At 62.8% G+C, this 27,996-nt stretch overlaps 1 protein-coding gene across 4 annotated transcripts; it reads left to right on the top strand.

The window, feature by feature from the left end:
• The first annotated feature begins 949 nt into the window (after nucleotides 1–949).
• Nucleotides 950–27,996, top strand: PTK2B (protein tyrosine kinase 2 beta). Of its 4 annotated transcripts, none has more exons than XM_082758380.1 (31): nucleotides 950–1,228; nucleotides 12,060–12,307; nucleotides 13,769–13,947; nucleotides 14,045–14,132; nucleotides 14,312–14,391; nucleotides 14,614–14,676; nucleotides 14,970–15,024; nucleotides 15,832–15,972; nucleotides 16,498–16,572; nucleotides 16,655–16,756; nucleotides 18,190–18,307; nucleotides 18,445–18,484; nucleotides 18,574–18,620; nucleotides 18,825–18,878; nucleotides 19,810–19,907; nucleotides 19,995–20,079; nucleotides 20,521–20,621; nucleotides 20,724–20,839; nucleotides 21,041–21,141; nucleotides 21,226–21,315; nucleotides 21,637–21,841; nucleotides 22,022–22,130; nucleotides 22,242–22,307; nucleotides 22,901–23,026; nucleotides 23,784–23,930; nucleotides 25,223–25,258; nucleotides 25,413–25,440; nucleotides 25,646–25,692; nucleotides 25,919–26,062; nucleotides 27,483–27,563; nucleotides 27,641–27,996. In XM_082758380.1, exons 1-31 carry the CDS (start codon nucleotides 1,201–1,203, stop codon nucleotides 27,854–27,856), a joined length of 3,114 nt encoding a protein of 1,037 aa, XP_082614506.1. In that variant the 5' UTR covers nucleotides 950–1,200; the 3' UTR covers nucleotides 27,857–27,996. The 4 variants fall into 4 exon arrangements, with proteins under 4 accessions (XP_082614506.1, XP_082614509.1, XP_082614507.1 ...); XM_082758381.1 differs by lacking the exon at nucleotides 950–1,228 and adding an exon at nucleotides 1,298–1,586; XM_082758382.1 differs by lacking the exon at nucleotides 950–1,228 and adding an exon at nucleotides 11,061–11,213.

The raw sequence follows: 27,996 nt of genomic DNA, 5'->3' as shown, positions 1-27,996 counted from the left end.
ATCCTGGAGCCGGTGGTCTCTGCCCCCACCCCCCCAAAAAAACACCACCCATGCTTAGGAGGGGGTCACCCATTGCCCGCGGCGCTTTCCCCCCTTGCCCTTTTGCTGGAGATGCTGGCCCACACGGGGCGTGAGGAGGGAGCTGCAGGGCTTTGATGGCATTTAGGCATGGAAACAGCTCGGCTGGCAAGCGGAGAGTGGGCGCAGGCTGTCAGCGCCGCTCCGCCTGCGTGGGAGAGCCGCCGCGGGAGCTCTGGGCTGGCAGAGGGTGATGGTGACCACCCTGTGCTCATCCCCGCTGCTCCTGGTCCCCGAGGTGGGGTTCGTCTGGTCCCCGTGGCTCCTTCCTGCACCCCTCGGGGCGCGAGGAGGTCCTGCTGCAATCCGTGTCCAGCTCTGGGGTGCTCTGGCTGCGTTGGGTGCGTGCAGCGAGGGGGCTGTGCCCCAAACCTTGTGCCTAGAGGGTGAGCTTGGGGCAGGAGGGGAGGAGAGAGGACTGCAAAGAGATGCTGGGGTGAGAGCTGTCACTGAACGCCTCTTCCCAAGGCACCCACGCAGGGAGAAACCCCCCGGACCCCCCTGTGCCCGGCCATGGGGCTGCGGGATGGGGTGCAGCCACCGATGGGCACTCTGCAGGGGACCCCCGGGGAGGTCACGGCTCCCCCAAACCCTGCTGGCAGCGGGGCTTCCCAGGAGGAGCCCGTTAGCCCACGAAGCCTGCGGGGCTGCAGCAGATGCAGTTTGTGGCTTCTGCCTGCAGAGCTGGCGGCAGAAGGAAGACGCCTGCCCGGGTTTAGGGGAAGTGCCCCGCTGCGGCTTCACCCCGCTGCTTCCCCCATCCCGCCCCGCTGCACGGCTGTGCCCCCACAACCCCCCCCACCACCACCACGACCGTGTTTTGGGGTGACCCCTCCTCCTCCTCCAGCTCTTCCTCGGCTCCTCGGTGCCCAGCCCCAGCTGAGGTTAAGTTTTGGCGTTGCTCCGGGGCTGGGGGCACTTCTGCATTCAGCCCACCTTGCGGAGGGGATCCTCGGCGAGCAAATATCCGGGGAGCCCTGGGGCACCCCATAAACAGGAGGGGGTGGCCCAAGGCGGTGGTGGTGACGGTGCCAGCCCCCACCCCGCACCCCCGGACGTTGGCACAGCGGCTCTTGCACCATCCTCCTTCCTGCCCCGACCCTTGCGCAGCGCCGGGGCTCCATGGGGGCGGCCTGCCAGCTCTTCCCAGGTACGAGCAGGGAACGGGACCGGCCCCAAACACCGGCTTGCCGGGCTCCGTGCCCAAATTCCCGGATGGGACCTGCCCCGACCCGCACCGTGGGGCCCGGAGAGGGTGGGCAGGTGAAGGGATCCCGGGGCCTTCCTCGCTTTCTGCCTCCTCTTCCTCCTCGGCGGCGTCGCCGTGGCTCTCGCCAGCCCTGGTGAGCCCTATCCGGAAGCGGGCGGCGGGGAGGAGTGGTTTCGGCACCGGTACCAGCCCGCGGGACACGCACCCACCCCGGGCAACCCTCCTGCCGGCGAGGTTGCCGAGCCTCCCACGGGGCCAGCCCGCTCCAAGGCGTCCCCCACGCGCCCCTCAGGCCAAGGTGAGCGCCCACCGCTCGCTTTTGGGGCAAAAAAGGGGAGCGGGGCCGTCGCTCGCATCCGTGCCGGGGTGCTGGGGAAAAGCTGGGCCGTGGTGGCGGGGCGGGAGGTGCCGCTCTGCTATCTGCTGCCAGCTCACTGTTTGCCCAAGGGCAGGGCGGTTTCTCCTGGTGAACCTCGAGAGGAGCAAGGGGGGGGAGAGACGGGGAGGACGAGGGCCACGGTGCGAGGGGCTGATGCAACACCCCCGTGCTCACTAGGTGCCGGCGTGCCCGAGTGCTGCTCTGCTTTGGGTGCCTCTCGTTGCAGTTTCTTTTTCCCTTTTGGGCCGGGGTTGTGTCATCCAGGCAGGGCGCGCTGCTCCTCCGAAGCCAGCCCCGTCGGGGTGATGCAGGGGGTGAATCTGCCCCGTGTCCAAACCGCCCAGAGTAGGGGCTCTTTTAGGGCAAAACGTCCCCAGGGCCCTACAACCTGCTGGGGGCAGCCAGCTGCAGAGCCCCTCTGCATCCAAGTGTGGGACAGGGCAGGACAAACTGCATGGGGTCAGCTTTTCGGAGTGCCAGGACAGGAGAGGAGGGCGCACAGAGCTGGGGATGTCCCACGGGGGACACATTGGGCAGCGGTGCCGTGCGGGAGCACCCCACAAGGGGGTCACAACACATCTCCAAAGGCCAGGCAGGGGCGCACGCACAGCCCATGGTGTCGGTGTGTGCGTGGCAGATGCAGGCTCAGCCTCGCCGGTGGTGTCTTGCACACGCTGGTGTGAAACCCCACAAGACACACACACGGAGTGCGAGGGCGCCCGTGGGTCCGGCGTGTCCCCAGGCTCTGCGTCTCCACGCCTTCGTGCTCAGCTGCTGTGAGCACTCGGCGCTGAGGCTCTTTTCAGGCGGCTGGGGGCTGGGGAGGCAACATCTGAATCATTTTGCTTTTTCCCTGGCACAGTTATTACTCACGAGGAGTAGATGGGAGACGTGAACCTTCCCTGCGAAGCCTTCTCGCATTCCTGAAGGCGAGCGTGCATCCGCAGGTCTCCTCCTCCGCTGAGGCAGCCCGGGGAGCAGGGAGGTTAAAAGCTAGGATGCTCGGCACAAAAATCACGGGGAGACATCTCCCTGGGGGAATTTGGGGGCAAAATTTATATTCCATAGGAAAAATCCTTCCTGGGGGTGACCGTCTCGCTGGCTTGGCCACCTTTCTGCAGCCCGGTGGGGCGGGGGCATCACGGCAAGGCCTCCGAGCTGTGTTTGGGGAAGCAGCTTCAAAGGGGAAGAGGAACACGTCGCGTTCGAAACGCAGCTCCTGCGAGCCGGGGAAACCCCACGGCGTTCAGCCATGTTTTTCTCTTCGGGGGCAGCGCAAACCCTTCGTGTTATAACACAATCCCCAGGTGCTTCCAGCAAAACTCTGCTTCCCACGGGGAAAAACCCACGGCCTCTTCCAGAGGGAGACTTCTCGCGGGCTCCCCGTGCAGCCGCTGGAAAAACACAGCCGCTGGCTGGGCATGACTCATGTCATCCCAGGACGCGAGCTGTGGCCTGGACGTGTCCTTTTCTGTGTGAAAAAGCTGCTGGGCCATGCTGTGCCCCGTGGAGGTGGCCTCCAGGGTGGTTACCAGCACCGTGTGCCCCGTTAGGAGATGCAGGAGAGCTCAGCCTCCTCCCTGCCCTCATCCCTCCCCGCAGGGTTGAGTCCTGCCTCGCTCCCCGTGCCTCCCACGCGGCACCAGCCCGACGCCGTGCCCACGCGGCTTCCATCAACTCCCATTTCAGCACGAGGGCTGCCACGGCCAGGATTTTCCAGGGCGAGCTGGCCCCTGCCTCGCTTCCTGAGCTGCTCTGCCTCCGCTGCTGCTCGCCTGCCTCCCTGCACATCCTCGCCGCGCTGCACAGCCACCACAATGCGCCCCGACACAATGCGCGGCCACCACAATGCACCCGCAGCCCGCTGCACGCCCACCACCTCGCACGCTTAGCACCCTGCAGACGCCCCTTCTTTCCCTCCGTGCGGGGGGCTGCCCCTTTTTTTGGGGGCACGCAAGCAGGCTGTGAGTGTCCCCGAGGGTTTCCCTGCCCCGCTGATGCTGGTGGTGCTGCTGAGCTCCAGCTGGCGAGGGCTGGGGGGATGGAAAAGGGGCTGGGGGGGCAGGTTGGGGCTCCCCACGCCGTGACCCACAGCACCCCGAGCTGAGGAAGCAGCAGGGCCATAGCAGAGGGGGAGGAAGAGGAGGAGGAGGAGGATGGGGGGGGATTTCCTACAGCTCCCTCTGCCACTACAGCCAGAGGCGAAATACCTGCGCCTGTCCCCGTGGCCGGTTCCAGCCACAGGAGAGGGGAATTTCCACCTGGAGCCTTCTGCTGCCCGTTGTTATCTCCCGAGGCTGAAGCACCGAGGGATTTCAGACGGGAAATCCCCCCCCTTTCCCAGGCCCTGCCCCTCGCAGAGATAGCAAAGGGCGTGCAGCCACGGGAATGCAGCACCCATGGGCGACGTGGGAGCATCGCTGCCCCCCCCTTTGGCAAAGTGAGAGCACTTCTGCCCCCCGTTTTACAAAGTGAGAGCATTTCTGTCCCCATTTTACAAAGAGGGCATCGCTGCCCCGTCCATGGTGCTCGGAGAGAGGGGGGCAAAAAGAAGCTGCCCCCATCCCACAGGAGCTTGGCACAGGGGGCATTCAGGGTGCAGGAGGCCGGGTGCTCCCGGTGCCACCCAGAGCACCACCAGGGAGACATTTATGCGAGGGCGCACGAGGAAAACCTTGAGTTTAAATCCTAGGGGCCGTGCACTGCAGGTTTTATGGAAGATTTTAAAAATCTCCCAGTTTGGGGGAGTTAAAGACGAATAAACGTCGCCTTGCCCCTGCGCTGGTGTCTGCAGAGCGATGAGCGCAGAGGGGCAAACAGCAGGAGGCACCTCTGGGGGTCGTTCAGCTTATTTCACTTTTAAAATGGCCTTTAAAATTGTATTTATTTATTTATTTATTTATTTATTCTGACAAAAAGGTTGGAAACTTAGCAAAGGGTAGAAACTTTGAGCTTTGTGGCGATCTTGCCCTGCATGGGCCTTTTGCAGCGAGCGGCGTGCCAGAGCGCGCTGAAACGACCGATGGTGGTGAAATGAAATGCTCGATTAAATGACAGAAATTAATTTCCCCGAACTCAGCAGAGTTCCCCCGAGAAACGCAAACTTCCCCACGTTTTGCAGATCCAAGCCCTGCTGAGAAAGAAGCGTGCTGGGCCAGCGTGGCTCTGCCGGGGGGGACGCTTGGTGCCGAGCCGCGCCGCGGCCGCCTGGGGTGGCGCAGATAAAGCGAGGGGCACGGCGGGACCCCCTCGTGGGCACTGCCCAAACGCTCAGAGTGCCCCGTGCCGGGGCCTGGCAGTTGGGAAAGGGAAAAGACTTTGGGAGGGGGCTCGGTGGTGGCTTCTGAGCTGCTCCAGGCTGCTGAGACGCAGCTCGGGCTTGAGCACGGGGCACAGGCATGGATGCGCAGGGGGACCTGCAGCTTGGCACCCTCTGATGTGATTTCTGCTCCGACACAGCTTGCCCAGGGGGGCTGGAGGAGCTGAGTTTCCCTAATAAAGCAGAGGTGGAGCCGAGGAGGTTAATTAGTGTGTGTTCCAGCAGACACTGGGCACTTTTCATACTGGTAGGAGAGGAAGAACGAGTGCTGCTCCAGTCCGTGAACCCTGCAGGTGTCATGGCATGGTGACGTTGGCCACATCCCACAGATGCTGCCCCACACCAGCCCTGGCTATAGGGTGGGTTATTGCCCCAAACCCTCTCCCCTCCCCAAAATAAAGGATGCAGGCGCAGCATCGCGCGGTACCCGCGTGTTGCCTGGCGACCGGGATGCCTAGCGACCGGCACCCGCCTGCCAAAACCCGATGCTGCGAGCCCTCGGCTTCCTTCTCGAGCAGAAAGGGTACCGGGAAATACGCCCACCATGTTCCCGGAAAGCTGTTCCCCTCTCCGAGGGGAGGCTTTGTGTGCTGCTCGGGGTTATTTTTAACCTGGCGGCGCTTGGGAGGACCATTTTGGTGCGGAGGGATGAGGCTGAGCTCTGAGTCCTGGGCTCAGCCCCGTGTTTTCTGCATCACCCCAAGGGGGGAGCACCTCCAACACCCCCTCTGCTGCTTTCAGGGGCTCGCCGACCCCCCCAACCTGACTTTGGGACCTCTGCCAGGCTTATCAGTCGGTGTGCCTTTCCCTTGTGCCTTTTCCCCGTGATGCAGCTCAGGGTTTGGGCACATCCGTAGGGTCCTGGGAGCCTGGTCCTGCAGCAGGATGGGCTGGAAGCTTTGGGGAGGGAAACGTGCTGCTTATTGCTCCTGCTCACCTGGAGTTTTGCTGGAAAATCGCCGTTTCCAAGCAGTCTGCTGCTGGAGGCTCTCAGGGGCAGCACGCCTGGGTGAGCAGAGACGGCTTTGAGGATGGACCACGCTGCCCACAGAGCCTGGGGATGCTCGGGGAGGGTGTCCCTTGCCCTGGCTGTGCCAGGGGGCTTGCTGCTAGCTGGAGCATGGAGAATCTGATGGCTGTGGCATGGCAAAGGGACAAAATTTGGGCATTTTCAGCCTGGAAGCTCTCCGTCAGTGCGGAGACCAGAAGGGACTGGTGTGGCAAACAAGCCCGGCGGGGACATTTTGCCTTCGGGACCCCCTCCCTGAGCATTTTTGGGGAGGTTTCTGTGCTCGCAGGGAGCCTGGTGGCGAGCTGTTCCTGCGCAGATGGCCGTGCCGCGTCCCCTCGCCGGCTCCGTGCCGGGAACACGCGGATCTTTCCCCGTGCCTGAGTCACCCCCCTTGGGGAGCTGCCGGCCGTGGGCGTCACGGCAGCTCGCCGTGCCTAATTCCTGATATTCGGGAGCCTGCTGCCCCCACCGCCCTGCCCAGCTGCCTGGGTGCACCGGGCTGGGAGGTGGGATGCGTGTCCCGGCACAGCCCTGCGCCCAAAAACACCCGCACCCTATAAAAATGGGGGTGGGTTGGGGTGAGGGGGGGGATAATGCCCCTGCGGCACGAGAGGTGTCAGGTGGAGATGTGCTGGGGCCCATCCTCGATGGGGTCTGGGGGTGCTTTTGGATCGCTGGCAGCGTTTTTGGGCATCGCGGGGCACCGGGGGTGTCAGTGGGGGGTTGGTTTGGTTTGGGGTCTGCAAGCAGAGAGGACGGCACCCCCTGTACCTGCTCCAACACCCCCCTTTTGGGGCAGCCCATCCCCACGGCTGGAGCTTGTGTCATTTCCTCCCTCTGCTTTGTGAAATTTGCTTCCTCCGGGCATCACGTGGCGGGGCCAGCAGCACCATCCCGCACACCCCGACCCCACTGCAACGGGACACTCGTCCTGCTGTCCCCATCACCCCAACCCTGCTGTCTTTTTGCCTTGCCTTCCCTTCCCTGGACAGGCAGCAGTCCCCGAGGCAGGGCATGGTGCTCCCATGGGGTTCCCGGGGCTGTATTTGGGGTCCAGATGGCGCAAAACCTGGGACAAATCCCCTATGGGTGGGAGAAGGGGATGGGGACCTGGGGGGGATGTCGCTGGAGGTCTCAGCAGCACCCCAAGGTGGTTTTGTGCTCCTGACCCTGTGTCTACAGCGGGGAGGTGAAATCCTGCTCGCCGTGCCCGCGGGGGACACGGGGTTGGCGTGACAGGGTGGGTTTGGGGCAGATATGGGGAGCAGACACCCCAGATAAGGCAGGGACCCGCAGGGAGGTGGCTGCAGAGTGCCCGGCCCCACTCCCTGCTGCTGGGTCTGCCTGTACGGGGGTGAAACGAGCTGTCCTTGGGGTGTCCAGGGTCCCTCACCCTTTTCCCAGAAGGAAGGGGAAACTGAGGCACACAGGCTTGGTGCGGGGCTCCCGGCACCCTAAGGCTCCTGGGGTGGGACAAGCAGCGCTGCGGGGGCCCCCAGTTGTCCCCAGCCTTTGGGATCTCGTCCCTGGCTTTTGGGATCTTGTCTCTGGCTTTTGGGATCTCGTCCCTGGCTTTTGGGATCTCGTCCCTGGCCATTGGGATCGCCGCTGCCCGGGGTGCTCCGGGGGCACCTTGGCACGGAGCGCAGCGCTGCAGCCCCCGGGAGGGGGGCAAGGGGCTGGGGGTTGGGGTTTTGTTTTTTTTTGGGGGGTCCTGGAGCTGAGCAGGGAGCAGGCAGCATGCTTTGGGGTGCCATAATCTGGATGCTGGCATGAGGGACGGAGCCCCCTGACCGGGGGGCTTGGGGGGGCTGGGGTAAGTGGTGGGTCCCCGCTGCCCCAGCCCTGTGGGAGGAGGGGGCTTGCAGCCCCAAACTGGGGGCTGGGGGGTGGAAATGCAGCGGGTTTGGGGTGCTTTGAGGCAGATTTGGGGATGTGGGGGGCAAGGGGGCTGTGTGGGGGGACACGGGGCAGGATGGGGAGCATGGGGCCGGAGCTGACCGACCCAGGGTGAATTAGGGGGACAATGAGGGGGGTTCCTTGCTGTGGGGTGGGCAGGGAAGAGGGCTGGGTGCTGCTGCGCACCCAAACCCTTGCCCCACACTTTGTGGGGTGTTTTAGGGGGTGTTTTTTTTTTTTGGGGGGGGGGAGAGCCGTGCCTCAGTTTCCCCACTTGCACCCCGTGCACGGCACATGTGCGAGCATGAGCTGCGTGACAGGCACTATGCAAATACCTCCGCACGGCCCCGTCACCAGGAAGAGGCAGCACCGCCGGCACGGGCTCGGGGGGGACACACAGGGGACGCCCCCCCCACTTTCCGTAAGTGCCCCTCACCTCCTGCTCCCCCCCCAAAAAAAAACCCTGGCTTCCTTGGGGGCAGCACTAGGGAGCAGCCCCTCGCCCCCTTCTTCTCGACCAGGGGGGCTGAGCACGGGCAAACTCGTCACACCGAGCTCAGGGAACAGTGGGGGGGCTCAGCTGGGGGTGCACAGGGATGTGTGGACCCCCCCCCCCTCCCCACAGTGGCTGGGGTTTGGGTAGGGCTGGGGGGGAAGCGGTGCCCGAGCACGGAACCTTTCCGCGTCCCCGGAGCGAGCGGCGGCGGCACCAGAAACTTCCCGGTGCACCCCGTGTGTGGGAGGCTGGGTGCAGGGGGGGGGACGTTTTAGGGTGCCCCAGCAGAGCCCCAAAGAAACGGGGAGGGTCTGTAGGGGGGGCGCAGGGGCTTCGGAAGGGGGCTGGTGGCGGTGCTGGGGTGCAGGGGCTTGGTTTCGGTTCGGGGTCGCTGTCCTCACACGGCACCGCTGCGCCCGGGGCAGAGCCGGGATCCCTCGGACCCCTTCCCTGTGCCAGAGGGGAGGTGAGAAGGCAGGGGGGGAAATATGGGGTGCTGCCCCTTCTGCACCCTGAAAATGGGGGCTGTGTATGGCCAGGTGAACGTGGGGCATGGCCACCCCGGACGGGGGGTCCTTGGGGTGCCCAAGGCGGCGGGGATGCGCCCCGGGGTGCTGTGCCTGCTTCCTAACTTTTTTTTTTGGCTGGGCATCTCGTGCAGGGATTTGGAGGGGGTTGTGAGGGCGTGGGGTGCTCTGTGGGGTGCTCCCTACATCCCCCACCGGGGTGGGGACACGCGGGGGCGCACCCAGCCCCTGGTTCTGTCCCCTGGGCTCGGCCCCAGCGAAAGCGCAAGGGGCTGCGTCGTGGGAACGGGGCTGGGGAAAGCGAACCAGAAGGGAAGGAAGGTGGGGAGAAAGAAGAAGCAGGCACTGCACACACCCCGAGAAACGCCAGCGCGTGTCCTAAAGCTCTTCCCACCCGGGAGCTGAGCTTTGTGGCCCCATCCCCACCGTGACACCCCCAGGAGGGTGCCCCCGACACCCAGGGGACACGAGGCTCGGCTGTAGGTGCCCGGGGCTCGCAGGAGAAGCTGCTGTGCAATTTGGTGAGGAGTTTGTGAATTTTGGGGACGGGGGGGGACACCGAGGGGCAGCGAGGGGCTGGCCGACCCTCCTGGGTGGAAGGAGAGGTGTCACCAAGGGGGGGGGGGGGGACCCATCCTCTGCTGGCGAGCAGCAAAACCCCAAGCGAATATTTCTGCCCCCGGTGCCGGGCCAGGCTGGGGGCTTGCTAATTCTGCTCGGCCCTATCTCTATTTCGATCTCGGTGAGCAGGAAGCAGGGGGAGGCCAGCACAGCGAGGCTGGGTGGCCACAACATCAGGCACGGCACGGCCACCGTGGGCGGGGGGCACCGGCGGTCCCTGCACCCCCCCTTCCCCCCCAACCCCTCTCACAGCCCTCCTGGGGAGCGGGGAGGCCACGGGGTGCATCGCTGCAGGGCCAGGGGCTGTCGGAGGGCTCCGCAAAAGGATGTGGCTTGCTGCGAGATCCTCCCTGCGCCTTGCTGCGAAGCCGAGAAAAGAAAAGAAAAGAAAAAAAAAAAATACGGTGTGAAATGTGTGAGCGCACACGCACAGCAACCCCGAGACTTTGGGGTTGTGAGGGATCCGAGGGTGCCTGGCTGCATCTCCCCTGCCCCTTGGGTTGCTGCCTCAGTGTCCCCCCAGCATCTTGGTGATGCTCCAGCAGAAAAGAAGGGGAAAAGGGAAAAAAAATGGGGAGGAAGAAAAGCCAGCGGGCAGCCTCGAATCCTGCACGAAGCGCCTCGCCGGGCACCACAAGGCGCACGTTGGGGTTGCTCCTGCCCTGTCCCCAGCCATACCAGGGGCTGTCACATCCCCCTGGGCATTTTGGGGTTGCTCTAACACCGTCCCCAGCAGTACCAGAGGTTGTCACATCCCCCTGGGTGCTTTGGGGTTGTCCCTGCACTGTCCCCATCTGTACAGCCCCACGGGCACGCTGCGGAGAGCGGGGACCCCTCAGGTGCCACCCTCCCCATCCCTTGCTGCCTTCCAGGTCCCTTTGCCACCTGCCTGGATCCACAGGGAAAACCCCTCCGGGTGTCCCTACATCCTCCCCAGCCCCCCCAGTGCCTCCAGAAATGATTCCTCCAGGGCAGGGACCCCCCAAACCGGGGCCGTTCCCCCGCGGCAGCCCGGGTTCGTCCCACGAGCAGCCGGGCTGCTGTTTGCAAACAGCCTCCTGCCTGTTAATCAGTAACTCGAGGGCCGAGCTCTCAGCAAGGGCTTGGACCCAGGAAGGGCCCTACAACGGGTGAATTTCCACATTTCTGGTTGCACAACCAAAGAGCACAGCCTGGGAAAGCCGCTGGCACCGAGCGAGCGGCCCCAGGGCACGCAGGACAGAGTTTTCCCCGTCCCTCCTGCCAGCCCTCCCCAAACACCCCACAAAAAAAAAGATTCAGGATCCGCTTGGAATCATCCACGATCCCATGCCCTTTTAGATCGACGCAGGCTGATTTTATTTTATTTTTTTTCCTTTTATTTTTTTTCTTTTTTTTTTTCTGGTAAAACGAAAACTCAAACCACTTCCCCTCCAGCCTGCGGGACGTTTCGCGAGCGGGCTACCTGTTCGGAAGGCCTCTAAAAATAAAAAGGGCCAATCGATATAAAAAAAAAAAAGCGCTGCCCTTCCGCATGGTGACGGGCCCGGGGTTGCTCTCTCCCCCTTTCTGCTCGTGTCTCTGCGCGGAGCCCTCGGCTAAATTCGGCTCCGCTAGGAAGTGGTGCTGCGCCGTGGCACGGGGCGAAGCCTTGTCCTGCTTTTTCTGGGGCCGTGGACGGAGGGAGAAAGGGGTGAGAATGGGACCGGGGGTGTGGGATGGAGGGCGAGGGGTGGCCGCTGTGCTGGGGGAGCTGGGGCCAGAGCTGGGTAACGGAGCCCAAACCCCGTGCGCACGGCGGTGTCCGCGCGGAGAGGGACAGCAGAGAGCTGCTGGGGACGCAGGGGTTGTGGCAAAGGTGCTGGGGGTGCTGGGGTGCTGCTCTGGAGGTGCTGGGGACATGGAGACACTGCTCTGGAGGTGCTGGGGGCACAGAGGAGGTGTTGGGGACAGAGGGACACATTGTTCTGGAGGTGCTGGGGACCCAGGGACACTGTGCTGGCGATGCTGGGGACACTGGGGTGTTGCTCTGGAGGTGCTGGGGACACAAAGGAGGTGCTGGGGACACAGGAGCATACCTCTGGGGGTGCTGGGGATACAGGGACACTTTTCTGGAGATGCTGGGGACACAAAAGATGTGCTGGGGGCACAGGGACACACTGTTCTGGAGGTGCTGGGGACACTCGGGTGTTGCTCTGAAGGTGCCGGGGACATGGGGACACTTTTCTGGAGGTGCTGGGGACACAAAGGGGGTGCTGGGGACACACAGGTCCTGCCTGGAGGTGCTGGGTCAGGACGCAGGCAGTGCTCGGTGGCCGTGTGTGCCTGGAGGGGAGCACACGGGGAGGGAGAGCACCCTCACACACTCCTTTCCCTTTCCCTTTCCATCTCTCCATCGCTCTCCATCCCTTCATCCCCTTCCCTCCTTCCCATACGGGTGCCCCTACCCCATCCCCATCCCCGCAACCCCCTGGGGTGCCCCTCCTCTCTCTCCCACCGCCCCCAGACCCCCCCCAGCAATATTTTCCTCTCCCCGCAGGGAAGGGATGCTCAGCTCCTAGCGCCCCGGGCGTGCTGAGGATGTCGGCGGTCCCCGAGCCCCTGGGGCGCCCGCGGAGCAGCTCCTTCCGCAGCCTGGGCGGCACGCTGGAGGCCACGCTGGGCATGGGGCCGCTGGAGGCCGAGCGGGAGGAGATGCGCATCCTCAAGGTGTGCTTCTACAGCAACAGCTTCAACATGGGCAAGAATTTCAAGCTGGTCAAGTGCCCGGTGACGACGGAGATACGGGTACATTGGGCAGGGAGGCGCGCGGGAGGGGACTTGGTGTGTCTGGGGGCAGTTTGTCCGTCTGGCATCAGGGGGAGATCCTGGCAGGAGGTTTTCTCACGGCTTGGTAGCCCCCAGAGCCCCTGGGCTCCAAATCTTGGGGGGCAGAGAGGAGATTTGGGCGTCCCCAGCAGCTCAGCTTGGAGAGGGCGAGGGTTCCTCTGCCCCACGGTCAGTTCCTGCAGCAGGGCTCAGCCCCACCGAGTCGCCCTGACCTGTTTATGGACAGCAAAGAGGAGTTTGGCCATGGTTCATCCCTCTGTGGATGTTTTGGGGTGGTTTCCAGCATCCCAGAGGGGATGTGGGTGCAGGGGGTGACGCTGCTCCCTCTCGGGGGGAAGCCCAGGTGGAGGGGATCAGAGCTGAGCCGGGGGTCGCTCCTGGGACATCCCCTCCTCGTGTCCCCCCGGGAGGAGCTCGTGGCGTGGCAGAAGGGCTTGGAGACGAGCACAGGAGTGGTTGGAGAAGGAGAGGACTCATCGGGAGATGGCTGTGGGGAATGCAAGCGGGGACAACGAAACGGAGAGGGTCTGGCTGTCCCCGGGGCTGGGCATGGGGCCGGGATGCTTCGGGTCGCTCCTCCCCAGGCCAGAAGCTGCTGTGGCTTCAAGCAGGACACCCTCAGGGACAGAACTTCCCCAGGGGCTCCTGGTGGCTTGGAAACCATGCTTGGATTTGGAGATCCCAAAGCTACAAGTGGCTGGAGACGGGGAGATTTTATTTCAGAAGGACTTGCTCTGACCTGCGGACCTAGGCGCAACCGCCAGCATTTCACACACCCCCCCACCCCAAAGCAAGGCACAGCGCTCGTTGCAAGGCACAGCTCGGGCTGTGCCATCAGCTTGTGCTCGCTTTTTGGCCTCCAGCCAGAGAGCAAAGGCCAGGCAGGAGCTGCAGGGCCGTGTGTGCCACCCCGCTGTCCCCACACCCGTGGGCACGGTGCCCGCGGTGCCAGCCGCGGCGAGGAAACGCCTGCCCCGACAGCTTGCCCTCAGCACGTCAGGACAGCTCTGCTGAGCTTCCAGGCTGGAAATGACCCTTTCAGGCTTTTTGTCCCCAAACAACACCCCAAAAAAAAACTCGGTCGCCTTCGGGCTGTGTCTCTGCAGAGCAGGCTGGAGAGCTCGAGCGGTGGCTGCAGGGGCTGAGCACGGGGCTGTGCTGGGTTTCCTCCTCGTGGCTGAGCTGGCTGAAGCTCATCTGCAGACCTTGGTGGCTTGGGGTCAAGTCCGTGGGGCAGGTGGCGAGAGCAATTTGGGCTCTGTGCGAGGACACACAGGGTGCCCACGCTGAAACCGCAGCAGCTCTGAGCCGGAGCCGGCTGCAGCGCAGGGGACGCAGAGGGGGGACAGGGTTTGGGGAGGGTCCTGGGGGCTTTCAGGGGGCTTAACCCCGCTCCTCCCTGCCCCATCCCGTCCCCAGGAGGTGATCAAATCCATCCTGGTGAGCGGCCGCATCGGGCCCGACATCAAGCTGGCCGAGTGCTACGGGCTGCGCCTCAAGCACGTCAAGTCGGACGAGATCCACTGGCTGCACCCCGAGCTGACGGTGGGCGAGGTGCAGGAGAAATACGAGTGCCTGCACCTGGAGGCCGAGTGGAGGTAGGGGACGGAGCCCTCGCTTGCGGGGGTCCCTCTCCGTGCCCCCCCCAGCCCGCCCTTCTGGGGATCTCACCGGGGGCTGTGCCGTGCCCCCCAGGTACGACCTGCAGATCCGCTACCTGCCCGAGGACTACATGGAGCGCTTCACAGAGGACAGGACCACGCTGCTCTACTTCTACCAGCAGGTCTGGGGGGGTCCCCCAGCACCGGGGGCATCACCTCCTCCCCACCAGACCCCCCCCCCCATGGTCCTATGGCAATAAATCCCCCCCCTCGTCCCGGATCGGGATGCCGGAGCGCATGGACCCTTGGGGATGCAGGTGGCATCCTCTCCACCCCCTGATCTCCCTTTCTGCCCCCCCAGCTCCGAAGTGAGTACATGCAGAACTACGCCAGCAAGGTGAGCGAGGGCATGGCGCTGCAGCTGGGCTGCCTCGAGCTCAGGTAGGTGCCCCTGGGTCTTTTTTTTTGGGGAGGGGGGCGCAGCAGGGGGCTGGCAGGATGAACAGCCGAGAGGGTTTTGGGGGTGGCAGCAGCGGGAGGGGGCTTCCAGCACCTTGCATGGGGGGGCTCTGCACTAAGGGGAAGGATGTGGAGGAGGGATTTGAGGGGGGCGGACACGCGTGGTGATGTGCGGGTGGCCGCCTGATGTCACTTTTCTCGCAGGAGGTTTTACAAGGACATGCCCCAAAACGCCCTGGACAAGAAGTCCAACTTCGAGTTCCTGGAGTGAGTAGGCACAGCCCGTCCTGAAGCCCTGGGGTCTCCCCGAGAGACCCCCAAAGCCCCCTCCACCCCTCATCCACCCCCCTTCCAGCCTGCTCTAGGGCTCCAAGCCTCCTCATCCTCCCTCATCCATCACCTCGCTGGCGTGGGGTGGGTGGGGGAAGCTCCCCAAGGAGCACCCCATGGCCCCGGGCACCCCCTGCTCCCCCCTTTGCTGATGTGCCCCCCCCTTGCATTACGGGTCCTTTTTGGGTCCCTATGGGGCCGTTAATGCCTGTGGGGTCTCTGCTCCCCAGGAAGGAGGTGGGCCTGGACCTCTTCTTCCCCAGCCAGATGCAGGAGAACCTGAAGGTGAGGGGGATGTGCTTGGGGTGGGGGGGTCCGAACACCTACAGGCAGGGTGTGGGGGCACACCTGGCTGCCTGGGGGTGTCCGTGTGTGTGTGCACCGAGGCGTGTGCGGGGCTGTGTGTGCATCTGCACGAGGGGACAGGGCTTGTCAAACGCTTGTGTGGGTGTTTTGGCGGAGACGCAAGTGTGTGCACGCACGAGTGGCCGTGGGGGGGGGGCTGTGACACGCACAGCGTGTCTGCTGGCAACGTGAGCGTGCACACGTGTGTGTACGTGGCTGTATCATGCACACACCTGCACGTGAGCATTTCTGCCCGCGTGGTGTTCCTGCAGGCACACACATCCATATGCATGCGCACCCAAGCGTGGCCACGTGTGCAAGGGTTGGCGTGCGCACGCATGCGTGCACACCTACCCACGCTCTTGTGCACACACATGGAGCTGTGCTGGCGTGCACACACGTGTCCCTGTGCACACAGATGAGCACAGATTAACTTCTTTACCGAAAGGGTTGTGAGGCATTGGAACAGGCTGCCCAGGGAAGTGGTGGAGTCACCATCCCTGGAGGTCTTTAAAAGACGTTTAGATGTAGAGCTTAGGGATATGGTTTAGTGGGGACTGCTAGCGTTAGGTCAGAGGTTGGACTCGATGATCTTGAGGTCTCTTCCAACCTAGAAATTCTGTGATTCTGTGATTCTGTGCGTGCCCTGCTGTGTCTGTGTGCGTGCGCCCCGCGGCGCGGCGCAGCCACGTCCCCGCGGGGTGCCGGGTGCCCCGGTGCCGTGTCCAGCAGCCTCCCTGCCCGCAGCCCAAGCAGTTCCGCAAGATGATCCAGCAGACCTTCCAGCAGTACGCCCTGCTGCGGGAGGAGGAGTGCATCCTCAAGTTCCTGCACACCCTCGCCACCTTCGCCAACATCGACCAGGAGAGCTACCGCTGCGAGCTCATCGTGAGTCCGCGGGAGGGGATGGGGGGGGCACGGGATGGTCCCCCCAAGCTTCCAGGGTGGTCCTGAAGCCCCCATCACGGGCTGGCACTCGGGGTTGTGCCCACCGTGCCCGTAAACCCAGCCAGATTTGGGTGAAAAAGCCATGGTGGGGTTGTGAGCGTGCACCCAGAGCATCCCCAGCAGCTTTTGGTGACAGCGTGGCCAAAGCCACCCGGTTGGGGGGGACACTTGGGGGGCTGCTCCCTGCTGTGTGGGTTTCCCCCCGGGCTCCGAGGCAGGGGAGCAAGCCCAGAGGGTTCGAGCAGGAGCCTGAAGGTTGCTGAAGGTGGAGAAGTGCCCACGCCGGGCCCCTTGCCGTGCACCATCCTCCTCTCACCTTGGAGCTCGCCCCTCTCCAAAGCCCCTCCTGGAGGCAGTCGGTCTCTCTCTCGGGGGGTGTCGCAGAAAATGGGGAGGGGGGGAGAGCTGGTTTTGGGGGAAAACCCTACAAAATTGACCTCCTCTGTCTGCTCCCCGTCCCTGCAGCAAGGGTGGAACATCACGGTGGACCTGGTCATTGGGCCCAAGGGCATCCGGCAGATGACGAGCAAGGAAGCCAAGGTGGGGGGTCCCCGAGAAAAAGGGGGGGTTGTGAGGACCCCCCGCTGGTTCTGACAGCGTGGGGCCGTGCCTCTGTCCCCAGCCCACCTGCCTGGCCGAATTCAAGCACATCAAGTCCATCAGGTGCTCCAGTGTGGAGGAGGGCAGGGCCGTGCTGCAGCTGGGGCTCAGCGGCACCCCCCAGGTGAGGGGGGCCAGGTTTGGGGCTGGGGAGGGGGGGGACACTTGTGGGGATTTGTTGGTGGGATGGGGATGGCCGTGGGGTGGCAGCGCTGCCCTGAAGGACGTTGGGGGCTGTCATGGTCCTGCCTGGAGCTGCTGCTGGGGGGGTCTGACCCCAAACAGAGCCCACCCAAAGTGCCCTTGTCTGGGGGGGTTTGGGGCTGTGGTGCTTGCGGTGATGGTGCTGGGGAGCTTGGGGTCATCCCCATCCCATCCCATCCCATCCCATCCCATTTCCCCATCCCATCCCATCCCATCCCATATCCCCATCCCCATCCCCATCCCATCCCATCCCATCCCATATCCCATCCCATCCCCATCCCATATCCCCATCCCATCCCATCCCATCCCATCCCATCCCATCCCCATCCCCATCCCCATCCCCATCCCATCCCATTTCCCCATCCCATCCCATCCCCATCCCCATCCCATCCCATCCCATCCCATCCCATCCCATCCCCATCCCCATCCCCATCCCATCCCATCCCATCCCCATCCCATATCCCCATCCCATCCCATCCCATCCCATCCCCATCCCATATCCCCATCCCATCCCATCCCATCCCCATCCCATATCCCCATCCCATATCCCCATCCCATCCCATCCCATCCCCATCCCATCCCATCCCATCCCATCCCATCCCATCCCATCCCATCCCATCCCATCCCATCCCATCCCATATCCCCATCCCCATCCCCATCCCCATCCCATCCCATTTCCCCATCCCATCCCATCCCCATCCCCATCCCATCCCATCCCATCCCATCCCATCCCATCCCCATCCCCATCCCCATCCCATCCCATCCCATCCCCATCCCATATCCCCATCCCATCCCATCCCATCCCATCCCCATCCCATATCCCCATCCCATCCCATCCCATCCCCATCCCATATCCCCATCCCATATCCCCATCCCATCCCATCCCATCCCCATCCCATCCCATCCCATCCCATCCCATCCCATCCCATCCCATCCCATATCCCCATCCCCATCCCCATCCCCATCCCATCCCATTTCCCCATCCCATCCCATCCCATCCCATATCCCCATCCCCATCCCCATCCCATCCCATCCCATATCCCCATCCCATCCCATCCCATCCCATCCCATTTCCCCATCCCATCCCATCCCATCCCCATCCCATATCCCCATCCCATCCCATCCCATCCCCATCCCATATCCCCATCCCATCCCCATCCCCATCCCATCCCATCCCATCCCATCCCACCCCATCCCATCCCATCCCCATCCCATCCCATCCCATCCCATCCCCATCCCATCCCATTTCCCCATCCCATCCCCATCCCATCCCATCCCATCTCCATCCCCACACCCCCCCACCCCTCAGCTCACGGCGTGCAGCCCCTCACCCACCCCCCTGTCCCCCCCCAGTCCCTATCCATCAAGACATCCTCTCTGGCCGAGGCGGAGAACATGGCAGACCTCATCGACGGCTACTGCCGGCTGCAGGGGGGCTTGGAGACCTCCCTCATCGCCTTCCCCAGGAGAGGTGGGTGCCCAGGAGGCCGGACACCTCCCCAAAAACCATCCCAAAACATCATGGGGGAGCTGGGGGGGATGCCTGCCCTTCTCCCCTTGGAGAGGCGAGGGGACACCGGGGGGGTGACCGCTGCTGTCCCCCTGCAGAAAGGGAGAAGAGGAGCAGCCTGCCGCAGATCCCCAGCCCGTGAGTAGTGCACAGACCCCCGGGGGGGGGTACCGGGACCCCTACCCTTACCCTAAACCCACTGGTGACCCCGTACTCCCACCCCAAAGGCACCTGGAGGAGCGGCACTCGGTGCTGGCCGACAGCGTGAGCGTGGGTGAGTCTGGGGGCTTCGTCCCCCTTTTCCTTCCCCCCCACCCAGCCCAGTGGGGTGTTGGAAGGGGTGGGGGGGCTGCGATTTGGTGTGGCAGGGAGGGGGGGGGGGTGCAGCCAAGCACCCCGGGTGCAAACCAGGCCAGCCCAGGGCACCGAGGGTCGGATCCTGCCCGCACTGCTGCCCCCGCCCTCCTTTTTGCCCTAGACTCCGATATTTACGCTGAAATCCCCGACGAGTCCTCAAGGCCGAGGTCTGGAGGTGGGTGTCACCCCCGGGTGCCTTCACACCCGTCACCCCCCTTTCTCACCCCGTCCCCGCCAGCCCCCCGAAATTGGGAGTGAGGTTTTGGTTTTGGATGGGGATGGGGATGGGGATGGGATGGGATGGGGATGGGAATGGGATGGGATGGGATGGGATGGGATGGGATGGGGATATGGGATGGGGATATGGGATGGGGATATGGGATGGGATGGGGTATGGGATGGGATGGGATGGGATGGGATGGGATGGGGATATGGGATGGGGATATGGGATGGGATGGGGATATGGGATGGGATGGGATGGGATGGGATGGGATGGGATGGGATGGATGGGATGGATGGGATGGACTGGGAAGGGGATATGGGATGGGATGGGATGGGATGGGATGGGATGGGATGGATGGGATGGATGGGATGGAATGGGAAGGGGATATGGGATGGGATGGGATGGGATGGGATGGGATGGGATGGATGGGATGGATGGGATGGAATGGGAAGGGGATATGGGATGGGGATATGGGATGGGATGGGATGGGATGGGATGGGATGGGGATATGGGATGGGATGGGATGGGATGGGATGGGATGGGATGGGATGGGATGGGATGGGATGGATGGGATGGATGGGATGGACTGGGAAGGGGATATGGGATGGGATGGGATGGGATGGGATGGGATGGGATGGGATGGGATGGGATGGGATGGGATGGGATGGGATGGGATGGGATGGATGGGATGGATGGGATGGAATGGGAAGGGGATATGGGATGGGGATATGGGATGGGATGGGATGGGATGGGATGGGGATATGGGATGGGATGGGATGGGATGGGATGGGATGGGATGGGATGGGATGGGATGGGATGGGATGGGATGGGATGGGATGGGATGGGATGGGATGGGATGGGATGGGCGCCCTCGTCCCTTCAGTGCAGCACTACGGGATCTGCCGGGAGGACGTGACGCTGGGCAGGATCCTGGGGGAAGGCTTCTTCGGAGAGGTGTACGAGGGCACCTACACCAACCCGGTGGGTGAGCCGTGCTCCCCTGGCCCCCGTTTGCCCCCTTTATATGGGGGGGGAGCGGGGTGGAGCTGCCCCTGCCTCTCCTTGCAGAAGGGGGAGCGGGTCAACGTGGCCGTGAAGACCTGCAAGAAGGACTGCAGCCCCGAGAACAAGGACAAGTTCCTGAGCGAGGCGGGTACGTTGGGGGGCTGCCTCTTTTTGGGGTTCCTCTGCAACACCCCGTACCCTGTGGGGCATGGGGGGAGCCTGTAGGGTGGCTGGGGTGGGAGACAGGGCATGGTTTGTCCCCGTCCCCCCTGCTTGGGGACGCATTGCCATTGAAACGTGGATCACAGCAGATGGAGGAGGGGTCCCATGTGCTCCCCCATGATGTGGCTTTTGCCCCAAATACCCATTTTTTTGGGAAGATGGGGAGGAAAAGCTGCTGAAAGCTTGCTGGGAGCAGGTGGGCACCATCTGTGCGCAAAAACCCATGGGACCCTCAGCCCTCCCTGGCAATTCCCGCTGCTCCCTCTCTGTGGCTTCATGGCAGGGAGGTTCCCCTGCACCCATGGGTGCCGTTTGGGCTCCCGGAGGGCCCCCCCTTTTTGGGGTGTCTGAGGAGGTCTCCCCGCAGTGCTGATGAAGAAGCTGGACCACCCGCACATCGTGAAGCTGATCGGCATCGCCGAGGAGGAGCCCACCTGGATCATCATGGAGCTCTACCCCTACGGGGAGGTACGTGTGTGGGGGGGGAGACTGAGGCTTTGGGGACCCCCAACCCGCCTCGGTGCCACCCTATCAGCCCCTGACCCCCTCCCCGTCCCCGTCCCCTTGCAGCTGGGGCAGTACCTGGAGCAGAACAAGCACTGCCTCGCCGTGCCCACCCTCATCCTCTACGCGCTGCAGATCAGCAAGGCCCTGGCGTACCTGGAGGCCATCAACTGCGTGCACAGGTGGGGTGGGCAGCATGGGGCGGGGGGAGGCAGATTTGGGGAGCGGGACCATGCAAAAGGCAGAGGCCGGGGAGCCCTTTGTAGACGTATTTTTGGGGAGCCCTTCGCAGACCCATTTTTGGGGAGCCGGAGGAGCGGGTTGGTGTGGGTAGGGGGGGGGGGGTCCAGCCCTTCTCCATAACCAAGGGTCTCTCCTCGCAGGGACATCGCGGTGAGGAACATCCTGGTGGCCTCCCCGGAGTGCGTGAAGCTGGGGGACTTCGGGCTCTCCAGGTACATCGAGGACGAGGAGTATTATAAAGGTAAGGGGAGCACGAGGGGGCCAGGGGCTCGCTCCGGCCCCTCTGCAGCCACGAGCACGGCCCCCGTCTGCCTCCCCCCTGCAGCATCCGTCACCCGTCTCCCCATCAAGTGGATGTCCCCCGAGTCCATCAATTTCCGACGCTTCACGACGGCCAGCGACGTCTGGATGTTTGGTGCGTGGTGGGACGGGGATGGAGCGGGTCCTGGGCACATCCCGGGGCTCCATCCTGCTGCACGGGGATAAATCCTGCCCTGCTGCAGGGGTGTCGCTGAGTTTTGGGCAAAGGCACCCTAGGAAAGGGCTCGCTGCAGTCCAAGCATCCCCAGGGGACTCGTGAATTTGGGGTGCTCATGGGGCTGGGGGTGAAATGCCAAGAACCCCACGACCTGCCACAAAGCCCGGCACAGCCACCGGGTCCCCAAGACCCCAGGGCGAGGGGTTGGTCCCCGGGGTGCTCCAGCATCATCTGGGGGGCTTCCCCTGTGCCCCACAGCCGTGTGCATGTGGGAGATCCTGAGCTACGGCCGGCAGCCCTTCTTCTGGCTGGAGAACAAGGACGTGATCGGGGTGCTGGAGAGGGGCGACCGCCTGCCCAAACCCGACCTCTGCCCGCCCGTCCTCTACACCCTGATGACACGCTGCTGGGACTACGACCCCAGCGAGAGGCCCAAGTTCAAGGACCTGGTCTGCAGCTTGAGGTGAGCAGGGGAGGTTTTGGGTGCTGTGCCTTCCCCGCGGTCCTTTCCCGGTCCTTTCCCTCGGCTCTCCCCATCCCTGCGTGCGCCCTCCTGGTTTCCACCCCTATCCCACCCGTGCGTCCCCATATCCCTGCTGCAGGGGGCTGTGACAATCCCTTGCGCTGTCCCTCTCCCCCTCAGTGACATTTACCTGATGGAGAAGGAGCTGGCCAAGGAGCAGGAGCGCAACAACCGCCACCGGCCTCCCAAAATCTTGGAGCCGCCGTCCTTCCAGGAGCCACCCCCCAAGGTGGGCAGGAGGCTGCGGGGCTCTCTCCTTCTCCGTGCCCTGACCCAAGGATGTGCAGCCAAAACGGGGCATCCCCAGGCTTGCACCCACCCCGCTTTTCTCCCCCTGCAGCCCAGCAGACCCAGGTACAAACCTCCTCCCCAGAACAACCTCCTGGCTCCCAAGCTGCAGTTCCAGGTAAGGCTGCGCACCCACAGCAGCCCGCGGGGGTCCGACAGGGGCTTGATGCCAGGAAGCCGTGCCCGGAGCTCCAGCCCTTGGTAGCTGGAGGTTTTTGGGGCTCAGAGCTCCAGCAGGACAGCGCAACGCTTCGGGCTCAGCCCTGCCCGTGTCTTGTCCCTGCCTCGGGGCTCGGAGAGCGGCTTTTACCCCAGGGCAGGGCGGTTTGCATGCACGGCTGGGAGGAGAGGAGGCTGGCTGCACCCCAATGTCACCTGCAGCTCGGTTTCGCTGCCCTGGGGGAGCACAGATCACCGCCTCCAACATCTGCTCTGCTCCTTGGAGCACCCCCTGCAAGAGCAGCCACTATTTTGGGTGCTTTTCTGGTGCCAGGCAGGGCTTTGGGCAGGAGTACAGGAAACCTCAAACCCGTGCTCCGGACGCCGGAGCAAACCTCCTGCTGAGGAGGGTCCTGTTGGGGCCATCGCTGCTCCTCTGTAAGGTGTGAAAGCCGCTTTCCCACGCTCTCTGTCTGTCTGTCTGTCCGTCCGTCCGCACTAACCTCCCCCTGGCTTCGTTCCGTGCCGTGCCGCGCCGCCCCGCGCCCTCAGGTGCCCGAGGGTCTGTGTGCCAGCTCGCCCACGCTCACCAGCCCCATCGAGTACCAGTCTCCGGCCAGCTCCCTGCACACCCCGCCGCTCAACCGCCACAACGTCTTCAAGCGCCACAGCATGAGGGTAAGAGAGGGGTCCCCACACCCCCCAGGACACCCCGGGGACCTCGCCGGAGCGAGAGGAGGGGGCGATGCTCCGCGCCGTGCTTTGCGCTGCTGCTTGCGCCGCTTCCAGCTTCGTGCTCTGCCTGATCCTGTCTCTGTGCTGCTTGAGGCTGGAGGCATCGTGCCCGTGAAGGGCTCCGGGTGCTCGCAGCCCCCTGCCATGCTTGTTGTGCACGTGTCCGTGCAGGGGGCACGTTGGTGAAGGAGCAGTGGGCACGGCGTCTTCGGGAACGGGCAGGGGTGCGCTGGGGACGTGTGGGACCTCGGGGCTCTGGGTCGGCTCCTCACGCTCAGCATCATCACCTGGAGTGCCGGCGGTGTTTGGCAGCTTGGGTGCTCTGCCCTGGTTCCTCAGCACTGCTGCACAGCCCCGAAATCAGAGGCAGGCAGTGTCCATCACGTCAGGGTGGCCCCGGTGCCATCAGCACCCGCACTTTGGGCACGATGCGCCGCGCCGGGGCATCCTGTGCATGCTGCCCAGGGCTCGCACACAGGACTGGGAGTGCTGGGACGTGGTGCACGAGGTGTGGGGTCTGCTGGTGGGTTCCTCTCACTGCTGGAAGCCCGGGGGCTCATTGGGGTCGGTCTGGAGCATCCCCAGGCTCACGGTGGCAGGGGTCCGGTGCATGGCTTTGCATGCGCACAGCGGCTCCCATGCTGAGACCTGGGGGGCTCTGGCTGCTGAGCCCTCCATCACCTCTTGCTCCGTGCACCAGGAGGAAGATTTCCTCCGTCCCAGCAGCAGGGAGGAGGCGCAGAAGCTCTGGGAATTGGAGCGGCTGAAGATGCGGCAGGTCCTGGACAAGCAGCAGAAGCAGATGGTGGAGGACTACCAGTGGCTGCGGCAGGAGGAGAAGTCCCTGGTGAGTGCCCCGGGGCTGGGGTCGGGCTTTCAGACGGGTGCTCCCACCCTTGTGAAGGTGCTGGCAAAGCCACAGCTCGCTTTTCGTGGTTGGGTTGTGATGCAAAAGCCCTGCCCTGCTGCGGGTCTCACTTTCCTCCAGAGCAGCTCGCCTGCACCCCTTTTGTCTTCTGCACTTGTAAAAAAAAAAAAAAAAAAAAAAAACCTCCCGGAGCTGCTGCGGGAAATTGATCTTGTGAAACCTGTGCCATTATTAAGCGCTTGCGGTTGCGTCTTAATGAGCTTTTGTAACGCTTTTTTAAACAAGGAGCCAAGGTAGCTAAGGCATGACTAACGCGGCAGCTCTCGGGGAGGCAGAAAGAGACAGAAAAGCTTTTATTAGCTCGGCTGACGCAGCCAAGCCCAGCTCCCCCAGCACGGTGCTGCGGGGGCGAGGGGCTGGCGTTTGGTGTCGTGGGGCTGAGCACGGGGGTCCTGGGGGTCCTGGGGGTCCTGAGGATGATGGGGACGGGGCCACGAGGGGATGGGGAGCTGGGAAATGAGCTCCTGGGGCGTGCTCTGGGGTCTCCCAGGAGTCAGGGAATTCGTGGAGGTCTCCGGGAGATCGGAGATGGGTTTTGGTGGCTGATGCCGGGCAAGGTGAGGGGGGATCGTGCTGCTTTCCCTGCTGGGAGTTGGGATGAAGGAGGCAAAGTTTGGGAAGGTTTTGCCAGGGAGGAAGCAGAGGGGTGGGAACGGTTCCGGGGGGGTCAATCCATCATTTTTCTTTTTCTTTTTCTTTTTCTTTTTCTTTTTCTTTTTCTTTTTCTTTTTCTTTTTCTTTTTCTTTTTCTTTTTCTTTTTCTTTTTCTTTTTCTTTTTCTTTTTCTTTTTCTTTTTCTTCTTCTTCTTCTTTTTCTTCTTCTTCTTCTTTTTCTTCTTCTTTTTCTTTTTCTTTTTCTTTTTCTTCTTCTTCTTCTTCTTCTTCTTCTTCTTCTTCTTCTCTTTCTTTTTCTTCTTCTTCTTTTCCTTTTCCTTTTCCTTTTCCTTTTCCTTTTCCTTTTCCTTTTCCTTTTCCTTTTCCTTTTCCTTTTCCTTTTCCTTTTCCTTTTCCTTCTCTTCTTTTTTTTTTTTTCTTTTTCTTCTTTTTCTTCTTTTCTCCCTCTCCCTCTCCCTCTCCCTCTCCCTCTCCCTCTCCCTCTCCCTCTCCCTCTCCCTTTCCCTTTCCCTTTCCCTTTCCCTTTCCCTTTCCCTTTCCCTTTCCCCATCCTTTCCTTCTCCCGGTGCCTCTCACACGACTTCTCCCCCCCACAGGACCCGACGGTGTTCATGAACAACAACACCCCTCTGGTGAGTGCCACCAGCCCCAGGGAACTGGGGCCGGGTGTATTCGTGTACAGGGGCACAGCGGGATCCTTACCCTGGGGGTGCCCAGAGATCCTCCCCTGCTTTGGCAGCATCAGGACTTTTCACCCCTCATTTTCTGCTGTTTCTTCCCCCGCAGATGCTCCCGGAGAAGGAGATGGATTACAGTGAGTGCCCACAGCTGCTGCCCGTGTGGAGCATCCCCCTGGGCCGTGGGCACCCCGTTATCCTTGTCCTGGTGCTGGAGGGGTGGTGGGATGCAGCCAGGGCTGGTTGGGGTCCCCAGGGTGCTGTGGGACATGGCAGGGGTCTCACGGTGTGCCGGGGAGCAGGCAGAGTGACTCTCCTTCCTTTCCCTTACTGATGGCGTAGCGGAGTTCACGGGCCCCCCCCAGAAGCCTCCAAGACTCGGGGCGCAGGTAAGACCTTGGGCACCACGGTTTGAGTCCTTCTCCACCACCCTCTGCACCTGCAGGATGGGACTTTTCTCCCTCCCGAGCCCCAAAAGGGTCTGGGCGACCCCTCAGCCTCTGAGACACGGGTGGGAGGTGGCTGGGTCTGGTGGGCCAGGGCTCCCCGGGGGTGTTGGTCTCTCCCTCCTTGCCCCCGGGGCACCGAGCCCACGGTGGCCCTGCTCGCCCTCAGTCCATCCAGCCGGCCCCCACGGCCAACCTGGACCGCACGGACGACACGGTGTACAGCAACGTCATGGACCTGGTGCGGGCTGTCCTGCAGCTGAAGAACGAGATCAGCCTCCTGCCCCCCGAGGGGTACATCCTGGTGGTGAAGGTAGGGAGGGGAGGGGGCGACGATCTGAGCAGTGGGGAGGGAGCTGGGAGTCTGTGCACTGAGTGCTGCCGCTGTATGGGAGAACTTCCCAGGGTCCTTCCTTCTTGGGAAGGTCTTACGTGTATGGGAGGGAGCGTTAGCAGCATGTCCTGCTCCTCCGTTGGGTCCTTGGGTCAGTGGTGGGACTATTCCCAACATGTCCTTCTCCATTGGGTCCTTGGGTCAATGGTGGGAGCGTTTCCAACATTCTCTGCTCCTCCAATGGGTCATTGGGTCAATGATGGGAGCATTTCCTACTCCTTCCTCGTGTCTTTAGGTCAATGGTGGGAGCATTTCCAACCTATCTTGCTCCTCCTTTGGGTCCTTGGGTCAAAGGTGGGAGTGTTTCCAGGGTGCCTCACTCCTCTGTTGTGTTCTTGGGTCAATGGTGGGAACATTTCCAAGATATCCCACTCCTCCGTCGTGTCCTTGGGTCAATGATGGGAACGCTTCCACCATTCTCTGCTCCTCCATTGGCTCCTTGGGACAACGGGGAGTGTTTCCAACATATCCTGCTCCTCCTTTGGGTCCTTGGGTCAATGGTGGGATCATTTCCTACATGTCCTGTTCCTCCTTTGGGTTCTTGGGTCAAAGGTGGGAGCATTTCCAACATGCCCCACTCCTCCATTGATTCCTTGGGTCAATGGTGGGAGTGTTTCCAACATACCCCACTCCTCTGTTGTGTCCTTAGGTCAATGGTGGGAGCACTTCCAACCTGTCCTGCTCCTCTGTTGTGTCCTTGTGTCAATGGTGGGATCATTTCCAAGATGTCCCACTCCTCCGTCGTGTCCTTGGGTCAATGATGGGAACGCTTCCACCATTCTCTGTTCCTCCATTGGCTCCTTGGGACAACAGGGAGCATTTCCAACATGTTCTGCTCCTCCTTTGGGTCCTTGGGTCAATGATGGGATCATTTCCTACATGTCCTGCTCCTCCATTGGGTTCTTGGGTCAAAGGTGGGAGCATTTCCAACATGCCCCACTCCTCCTTTGTGTCCTTGGGTCAATGGTGGGAACATTTCCAATATGTCCTGCTCTCCGTTGTGTCCTTGGGTCAATGACAGGAACACTTCCACCATTCTCTGCTCCTCCTTTGTGTCCTTGGGTCAACGGTGGGAGCATTTCCAACATGCCCCACTCCTCCGTTGTGTTCTTGGGTCAATTTTGGGATCACTTCCAAGATGCCCTAGTCCTCCATTGCATCCTTGGGTCAACGATGGGAACGCTTCCACCATCCTCTACTCCTCCATCACCATCTGGGGTCAACGGGGAGCATCTCCCCCTCATTCCCCTCTCCCCACTGGAACCCCTGAGTCAAGGACATTCCCACGAATTGCTTCCCTGTGCCTGGGGCCGTGCTAACCCTACTGCTCCCCCCGCAGAACGTGGGCCTGTCCCTCCGCAAGCTGATCGGCAGCGTGGACGAGATCCTGCCCGTCCTGCCCGCCGCCTCCCGCACCGAGGTAGGGACCTGCGGGGCCAGGGGGAAGAGGGACCGGGTTCAGGCATCCCCTGACCCCCTTTTACGTGTCCTGGCCAGATCGAGGGCACCCAGAAGCTGCTCAACAAGGACTTGGCCGACCTCATCAACAAGATGCGCCTGGCGCAGCAGAACGCCGTCACCTCGCTGAGCGAGGAGTGCAAGAGGCAGATGCTGACGGCCTCCCACACCCTGGCCGTGGACGCCAAGAACCTCCTGGACGCCGTGGACCAAGCCAAGCTCCAGGCCAACCTGGTGAAGCTGTGCTTGGAGTGAGGGATGGAGAGGAGAGAGGGAAGGAGAAGGGGTGGGGAAGGAGAGGAGAGGCGGCGCCGCGCGCCGGTCGGCGGAGAAGGGAGGAGAGCATCGCGGAGGAGCTGGCTTTTGTGTGTCTCCCATGGCCTCGCCGCCCTGCC

This window comes from Aythya marila (assembly GCF_965140915.1).
Source record: "Aythya marila genome assembly, chromosome: 3".
In the NCBI taxonomy this organism is placed as follows: Eukaryota; Metazoa; Chordata; class Aves; order Anseriformes; family Anatidae; genus Aythya; species Aythya marila.
This window is presented reverse-complemented; position numbering and strand designations above follow the sequence as displayed.

Excerpts from the sequence above, each read along its gene's own strand:
- PTK2B (XM_082758380.1), top strand. The coding sequence starts at position 1,201 with ATGGGGGCGGCCTGCCAGCTCTTCCCAG. Across the intron at positions 18,308-18,444 it reads CATCGCCTTCCCCAGGAGAG|AAAGGGAGAAGAGGAGCAGC; the intron begins GTGGGTGCCCAG and ends GTCCCCCTGCAG. Across the intron at positions 19,908-19,994 it reads AGGGCACCTACACCAACCCG|AAGGGGGAGCGGGTCAACGT; the intron begins GTGGGTGAGCCG and ends CTCTCCTTGCAG.